Source organism: Boleophthalmus pectinirostris, unplaced genomic scaffold (genome assembly GCF_026225935.1).
Source record: "Boleophthalmus pectinirostris isolate CB_2022bp ecotype Guang Dong unplaced genomic scaffold, ASM2622593v1 HiC_scaffold_14, whole genome shotgun sequence".
In the NCBI taxonomy this organism is placed as follows: domain Eukaryota; kingdom Metazoa; phylum Chordata; class Actinopteri; order Gobiiformes; family Gobiidae; genus Boleophthalmus; species Boleophthalmus pectinirostris.
The window spans coordinates 34662164-34671029 of NW_026571047.1; the positions used below are offsets into that span (position 1 = coordinate 34662164).

The 8866-nt window shown below is 48.8% G+C and overlaps 1 protein-coding gene across 1 annotated transcript in view; it reads left to right on the forward strand.

Moving 5' to 3' along the window:
- The first annotated feature begins 2147 nt into the window (after window positions 1–2147).
- LOC110162901 (serine protease HTRA1B-like) overlaps window positions 2148–8866 on the forward strand; it is a 30653-nt gene continuing 23934 nt past the window's right edge. Inside the window, exon 1 of the mRNA XM_055149947.1 lies at window positions 2148–2598. Within this exon, the coding sequence (XP_055005922.1) occupies window positions 2148–2598 (451 nt within the window). The remainder of the gene's footprint in view (window positions 2599–8866) is intronic.

Here is an 8866-nt window from a genome sequence, read left to right on the forward strand (position 1 = left end):
TCAGAGAATTCAGACCAACTGTTCTGACCTCATCAGTGATGAAAATATATGAGAAGATACGAAAAGAGAAGAAGAACATAAAACAGAACACGACTCCAGGTCTGAAATGATCCAAATGATTCTAGGAAGTTCTGTTTTAGTCCTGGTTTAGTCCTGGTTCAGTCCTGGTTCAGTCCTGGTTCAGTCCTGGTTTAGTCCTGGTTTAGTCCTGGTTTAGACCTGGTTTAGTTCTGGTTTAGTCCTGGTTTAGTCCTGGTTCAATCCTGGTTCAGTCCTGGTTTAGTCCTGGTTTAGTCCTAGTTTAGACCTGGTTTAGTTCTGGTTTAGTCCTGGTTTAGTCCTGGTTTAGTCCTGGTTCAGTCCTGGTTCAGTCCTGTCCTGTTCATGTTCCCGTTGGCGTCTCTGTATCATCTCCGGTAAAACCTTTGTTTGTGTTGATTTTTCCAAACGCTGATAACAACCACCACAGGGTCTAAACCAGAACTGAACCAGGACTAAACCAGGACTAAACCAGGACTAAACCAGGACTAAACTAGGACTGAACCAGGTCTGAATCAAGATTAAACCAGGACTAAACTAGGACTGAACCAGGTCTAAACCAGGACTAAACCAGGTCTGAATCAAGATTAAACCAGGACTAAACCAGGACTAAACCAGGACTGAACCAGGTCTGAATCAGGACTAAACCAGGACTGAACCAGGACTAAACCAGGACTAAACCAGGTCTGAATCAAGATTAAACCAGGACTAAACTAGGACTGAACCAGGTCTAAACCAGGACTAAACTAGGACTAAACCAGGACTAAACCAGGTCTGAATCAAGATTAAACCACGACTAAACCAGGACTAAACTAGGACTGAACCAGGACTGAACCAGGACTAAACCAGGACTGAACCAGGTCTAAACCAGGACTAAACCATCAACTGAATCACACATTTTGAACTTTGGGCAGAAGGATTCACAGATTCTGAGTTTGCTGAGGGTGAGTGGACTTTAAAAACCGAGAGGAGCACCCCCTGATGACATCACCGGGTGTAACGGAGTGTTGTGTTTCGTACAGAAGGACACAGACTAAATCTACAAAATCACCGAAACAAACAAACGAAACAAAATCAAAACCACAGACAAAAACAAACGAGCAGACTGCCGGGCTGTTTGAGGAGGATCGTGCGTCGGAAAGAATTAAAGCTCCACTGCGGAACATTTCCTCACACCAGAGCAGCAAAGAGTTGAGCAGCAGGAGAGTCAAACCTAAATAAAAGTGTAGGTTGTTGTTAGTGTTCGCGCCGGCGGCTCGCTCTGTTTACGTGACTGTAAATAATGAGCTCAGAGCAGAGGTGCATTCTGGGAAACGTAGGTTACATCACATCGAGCGGAAACTGTCGATGCATCAATGTTCTGCTCCAAACTCTTACGCAACGACACTCAGATGCCCTCCCACGCTTCTTTAAAAAAAATAAAATAAAAATGTTGTCAGCAATAATGCAGTAAGACATTCAAAATAATCAAAACATGTTTAAAGTCTGGACTCTGGACCGGTCTGGACTCTGGGTGGTCTGGACTCTGGACCGGTCTGGACTCTGGACCGGTCTGGACTCTGGACCGGTCTGGACTCTGGACCGGTCTGGACTCTGGACCGGTCTGGACTCTGGACCGGTCTGGACTCTGGGTGGTCTCGTGATGGAGATATGAAAGTTTAAACACCTCTGGGTTTGTCCAGGACCCACTTTCAAATCTGGGTCTGTCCTGTTCGGGTTTGTTTGGGTCCTGTGTGGGTCTTGGGTCCTGTGTGGGTCTTGGGTCTTGGGTCCTGGTCTTGGGTCCTGGGTCTTGGGTCCTGGGTCTTGGGTCCTGGGTCTTGGGTCTTGGGTCCTGGGTCCTGGGTCTTGGGTCCTGGATCCTGGGTCTTGGGTCCTGGATCCTGGGTCTTGGGTCCTGGGTCTGGGGTCCTGGGTCCTGGGTCTTGGGTCTTGGCCTGTGTGTGTTTGGGTCTGTTTGTGCGCATGCGCAGCTCTGAGTTTTGGAGTTCTGCAGAGTCACACTGAGCCCTTCTGACGTCACCGCCCTGGGGACCAATCAGAGCGCGTGTTTACTCCGGAGCCTTTATAAGCGCGCGCGCTCCGCTCCGTCCCAAACCGCTTTCAAGATGCGCGTGTCTCTATCGCTGCCGCTCCTCCTGCCGCTCCTCCTGCCGCTCCTCCTGCTCGTGCCGCGCGGACAATGCGGCAGAGACAGACGCGCGCTCCCGTGTCCGGACAAGTGCGACAAGTCCGCGTGCGCGCCTCTTCCCGCGGACTGCCTGCACGCGGACGCGCTGGACAAGTGCTCGTGCTGTCCCGTGTGCGCGAGCGGCGAGGGTGAGGCGTGCGCGGCGGACGCGGACTGTCCGGAGGGCACGCGCTGCGCGCTCCCGCCCGGCGCGGTGCAGGTGTCCGCCACCGTCAGACGCAGAGGGAACCTGGGCACGTGCGTGTGCGCGAGCCCGGAGCCCGTGTGCGGCAGCGACGGAAACTCGTACCGGAACATCTGCGAACTGAAGCGCGCGAGCCTCCAGCAGCCGAGCGTGATCGCCGTGCAGCGCGGCGCGTGCGGCGGAGGTGAGTACACGCACGCGCACTCACAAAAGTGACAAAAAGTTTCAAAAGTCACAGAAGAAGAAGAAGAGAATATTAAATCATTATATAAATGAAGATTTATAGAAGAGAAGTTAGAAAAGAGACGCAGACTCTGAGTCACGTGACCTGTCATGACCTGAAAACACCGGAGGAGACTGAGGGTCACGAGTCCATCCTCTGACCCTCTGACCCTCCTCTGACCCTCCTCTGACCCTCACTCTACTCCTCTGTCTCAGTCCTGGGGTGAGGTGTCTTGCTCCACGGCACAGAGTCTGGAGTTTGTCTCTGCTCATGTGTCGTGTCTGCAGCAGTTACACTGTGAACTGCTCTGACCCTGTGCCCTCCTGATCATGGTCCAGTCCTGGTCTAGTCCTGGTCTAGTCCTGGTCTAGTCCTGGTCCGGTCCTGGTCCGGTCCTGGTCTAGTCCTGGTCCGGTCCTGGTCCGGTCCTGGTCCGGTCCTGGTCTGGTCCAGTCCTGGTCCGGTCCTGGTCCGGTCCTGGTCCAGTCCTGGTCCGGTCCTGGTCCAGTCCTGGTCCGGTCCTGGTCCAGTCCTGGTCCGGTCCTGGTCCGGTCCTGGTCTGGTCCTGTACATTTGTGTGTGTAGTTTTGCTGACTCTGCTGTTTCTGTTCACATGGGTTTGTCCTGGTTTGGTCCAGATTTTAGCCCGGTTAAGTCCTGATGTAGGCTTGATTTGGTCAGGGTTTAGTGCTGGTCTAGTCTAGGTTTAGGTCAGGTTTAGTCCAGGTTTAGTCCGGGGTTAGTGTGGGTTTAGACTCTGAAATGCTGAATCGCTGAAACTCTGGACTCTGTTTCTCATGATTTCGTCTCTTTGGAATTTGAAGAAAAACTGAGTCATCCAAAAGTTTGACCTAAATCTGCTGCAGAGTTTAAAATCACACAGACTGATCTCAAATCACCACAGACTGATCTCAAATCACACAGACTGATCTCAAATCACACAGACTGATCTCAAATCACACACACTGATCTCAAATCACCACAGACTGATCTCAAATCACACACACTGATCTCAAATCACCACAGACTGATCTCAAATCACACACACTGATCTCAAATCACACAGACTGATCTCAAATCACACACACTGATCTCAAATCACACAGACTGATCTGAAATCACACACACACTGATCTCAAATCACACACACTGATCTGAAATCACACACACACAGATCATTTCCTCGGGGTTTAAAATCTGAATATTTCACATGTGAAGTTTGTTTGGTTTGAGGAGTTTGGGGCAGATTTTTGTGTCTGAGATTTAAACTCAAACAGCTGAGTCAGCAGAGTCGGGATAAAATCTGGACCAAACCAGGACAAACCGGACCAGACCAGACCGGACCAGACCAGACCAGACCGGACCGGACTGAACCTGCAGGAACTCTACATGTTCTACATAAACTTTTTGTGAAGTAAATTTTTATAGAAAACATGAAACAGGAAACAAAAAGTGTGTTTTATATTTGAAATAGAGATGTGTTTTTGTGTGTGTGTGTGTGTGTCTGTGTGTGTGTCTGTGTGTGTGTGTGTCTGTGTGTGTGTGTGTGTGTGTGTCTCTGTGTGTGTGTTTGTGCGTCTGATCCTGGTGCAGTGTCGTCAGCAGAATCTGATCCACCGATGGTTCAGATCCTCTTAACTCCCAAAGTCAAAGTCACTGCACAAGTCTGAGTCCTGGTCTAGACCTGGTCTAGACCTGGTTTAGTCCTGGTTTAGTCCTGGTTCAGTCCTGGTTTCAGTCCTGGTCTAGTCCTGGTTTAGTCCTGGTTCAGTCCTGGTTCAGTCCTGGTTTAGTCCTGGTTCAGTCCTGGTTTAGTCCTGGTTTAGTCCTGGTTCAGTCCTGGTTTAGTCCTGGTTTAGTCCTGGTTCAGACACAGGTGTGTTTGTTTTGGCTCTGACCTTTTCACTCTGGAGGTTTCCACATTTGAAATACTGAAAAAACACAAAACATAAAAACACGACTCAAACACGGAGGTCCTCATTTAGTCCTGGTTTAGTTCTGGTTCAGTCCTGGTTCAGTCCTGGTTCAGTCCTGGTTTAGACCTGGTTTAGACCTGGTTTAATCAGATCTGAGTCAGACCCAGTTCAGACCTGGTTTGGTCTACAAGCAGATGTTTTGACCTGGTTAAGTCTTGATTCAAACCTGGTTCAGAATGGGTTTAGTCCTGGTTTAGTCCTGGTTTAGTTCTGGTTTAGTCCTGGTTTAGTCCTGGTTTAGTCCTGGTTTAGTTCTGGTTTAGTCCTGGTTTAGTCTGGTTTAGTTCTGGTTTAGTTCCTGGTTTAGTCCTGGTTTAGTCCTGGTTTAGTTCTGGTTTAGTCCTGGTTTAGTCCTGGTTTAGTCCTGGTTTAGTCCTGGTTTAGTTCTGGTTTAGTCCCTGGTTTAGTCCTGGTTTAGTTCTGGTTTAGTCCTGGTTTAGTTTAGTCCTGGTTTAGTTCTGGTTTAGTTCTGGTTTAGTTCTGGTTTAGTCCTGGTTTAGTTCTGGTTTAGTTCTGGTTTAGTTCTGGTTTAGTCCTGGTTTAGTCCTGGTTTACAGATCGTATCGCTTTAATTATTTTTTCTTTAATAAAACCTGATTTTGTTTCAGTGTTTGTGGATTTTTCAGATTTCCAGATATTTTGACTTGAAGGAAAAAAATTAATTTGGAAAATCTTCAGTTTAATCAAATGTTTCCGGATCTGAATCCAGGTCAGATTTTATTTTGGTTCTGGATCTGAACGTGTCTGAGCCGGTTCCAAACATCATCAGATCCTCCGAAGATTAACACAGAGATAAAACACGAGAAATATGTGACAACAAGTCTGAACCCGGACCAGGACCAGACCAGGACCAGACCAGGACCAGACCAGGACCAGACCAAGGACCAGGACCAGACCAGGACCAGGACCAGACCGAGGACCAGGACCAGACCAAGGACCAGGACCAGACCAGGAGGACCAGGACCAGACCAAGGACCAGACCAGAGGACCAGACCAAGGACCAGGACCAGACCAAGGACCAGGACCAGACCAGGACCAGACCAAGGACCAGGACCAGACCGAGGACCAGACCAAGACCAGGACCAGACCAGGACCAGGACCAGGACCAGGACCAGACCGAGGACCAGGACCAGACCAGGACCAGGACCAGGACCAGACCACCAGGACCAGGACCAGGACCAGGACCAGACCAAGGACCAGACCGAGGACCAGGACCAGACCAGGACCAGACCGAGGACCAGGGACCAGACCAGAGACCAGACCAGGACCAGACCAGAAACCAGGACCAGGACCAGACCGACCAGGGACCAGGGACCAGACCAGACCAGACCAAGGACCAGACCAAGGACCAGAGACCAGACCAGACCAAAGATCAGACCAGAGACCAGACCAGAGACCAGACCAAAGACCAGACCGAGGACCAGAGACCAGGACCAGGCTCAGGACCCACGGGGAGTTTTATCTTTAAAAAAACATTGAAAAACAAACGGTTCATTCTTCTGTGTCCTGCTGCTGTTATCTGCCGTTTCCATGGCAACAGATCAGTTTAATGCCACAACCTGGGACATCTCATTAAACTCTGGAGATACAGTTACACCAGTACAAGATTACAGGTCAGATCTGTGGAGAGGCAAGCCCCATAAATATGATGTGTGGTCCTGTTCATGGTTTTGTTCAAACATGTTTCAATCCTGAACTAGTCCTGGTTTAGACCTGGTTTAGTCCTGGTTTAGTCCTGGTTTAGACCTGGTTTAGACCTGGTTTAGACCTGGTTTAGACCTGGTTTAGTCCTGGTTTAGTCCTGGTTTAGACCTGGTTTAGTCCTGGTTTAGTCCTGGTTTAGTCCTGGTTTAGACCTGGTTTCCTGGTTTAGACCTGGTTTAGACCTGGTTCAGTCCTGGTTTAGTCCTGGTTCAGTCCTGGTTTAGACCTGGTTCAGTCCTGGTTTAGTCCTGGTTTAGTCCTGGTTTAGACCTGGTTTAGTCCTGGTTTAGTCCTGGTTTAGTCCTGGTTTAGACCTGGTTTAGTCCTGGTTTAGTCCTGGTTTAGACCTGGTTTAGACCTGGTTTAGTCCTGGTTTAGACCTGGTTCAGTCCTGGTTTAGTCCTGGTTTAGTCCTGGTTTAGTCCTGGTTTAGACCTGGTTTAGACCTGGTTTAGTCCTGGTTTAGTCCTGGTTTAGTCCTGGTTTTAGACCTGGTTTAGTCCTGGTTTAGACCTGGTTTAGACCTGGTTAGTCCTGGTTTAGTCCTGGTTAGTCCTGGTTTAGACCTGGTTCAGTCCTGGTTTAGTCCTGGTTTAGTCCTGGTTTCAGTCCTGGTTCAGTCCTGGTTTAGACCTGGTTTAGTCCTGGTTAGTCCTGGTTTAGTCCTGGTTTAGACCTGGGTTTAGTCCTGGTTTAGTCCTGGTTTAGACCTGGTTTAGACCTGGTTCAGTCCTGGTTTAGTCCTGGTTTAGACCTGGTTTAGACCTGGTTTAGTCCTGGTTTAGACCTGGTTTAGACCTGGTTCAGTCCTGGTTTAGTCCTGGTTTAGACCTGGTTTAGTCCTGGTTTAGTCCTGGTTTCCTGGTTAGACCTGGTTTAGTCCTGGTTTAGACCTGGTTAGTCCTGGTTTAGTCCTGGTTTAGTCCTGGTTTTAGTCCTGGTTTAGTCCTGGTTTAGTCCCTGGTTTAGACCTGGTTTAGTCCTGGTTTAGTCCTGGTTTAGTCCTGGTTAGTCTGGTTTAGTCCTGGTTTAGTCCTGGTTTAGTCCTGGTTTTCCAGTAGAACAGGAAACATGAATATTTATTCGTGTGTAAAAACCTCGAGTCTTTTCATGGGCCAAATATAAATTCCATAAACATGGACTTCAGAACTAAACCAGGTCTAAACAAGGTCTCTTTCAGTCCGGGGTTAGACCGGGACTAGGCCGGGCCGGGTTTGACGAGTTTCTCTTGGGGATGAGTCATTTTGGATCTTTTAAAGTTTGATTTGAATAAAAAGCCGCAGGTTTGAGTCTCGTCGTTTAGAGTTTTTATAATTTAAGACTAAATGAAGTGTCCAGATGTGAGGAGGAGGCGGAGTTACGTAAGACACAACCGTGATGTCACTTCCTGTCCTCTGTCTGCAGATGTGGGCGCTTTGTAAACATCCTGAAAAACAAGACTGAACCAGGACTAAACCAGGACTAAACCAGGACTGAACCAGGTCTAAACCAGGACTAAACCAGGTCTAAATCAGGTCTAAATCAGGTCTAAACCAGGACTGAACCAGGACTGAACCAGGACTGAACCAGGACTGAACCAGGACTAAACCAGGTCTAAACCAGGACTAAACCAGGTCTAAACCAGGTCTAAACCAGGACTGAACCAGGACTAAACCAGGTCTAAACCAGGTCTGAACCAGGACTGAACCAGGTCTAAACCAGGACTGAACCAGGACTAAACCAGGACTGAACCAGGTCTAAACCAGGTCTAAACCAGGACTAAACCAGGTCTAAACCAGGACTAAACCAGGTCTAAACCAGGACTAAACCAGGTCTGAACCAGGACTGAACCAGGACTGAACCAGGACTAAACCAGGACTGAACCAGGACTAAACCAGGACTAAACCAGGACTGAACCAGGACTAAACCAGGACTAAACCAGGACTAAACCAGGACTGAACCAGGACTGAACCAGGACTGAACCAGGACTAAACCAGGACTAAACCAGGACTGAACCAGGACTAAACCAGGACTAAACCAGGTCTAAACCAGGACTAAACCAGGACTAAACCAGGTCTAAACCAGGACTGAACCAGGTCTAAAAACTAAACCAGGACTAAACCAGGACTAAACCAGGTCTAAACCAGGACTAAACCAGGACTGAACCAGGACTGAACCAGGACTGAACCAGGACTAAACCAGGACTGAACCAGGACTAAACCAGGACTAAACCAGGACTGAACCAGGACTGAAACCAGGACTAAACCAGGACTAAACCAGGACTGAACCAGGACTGAACCAGGACTAAACCAGGACTGAACCAGGACTGAACCAGGACTAAACCAGGACTAAACCAGGTCTAAACCAGACTGAACCAGGACTGAACCAGGACTGAACCAGGACTAAACCAGGACTAAACCAGGTCTAAAACCAGGACTGAACCAGGACTGAACCGAGGACTAAACCAGGACTGAACCAGGACTAAACCAGGTCTAAACCAGGACTGAACTGAACCAGGACTAAACCAGGACTGAACCAGGACTGAACCAGGACTAAATCAGGTCCAGACC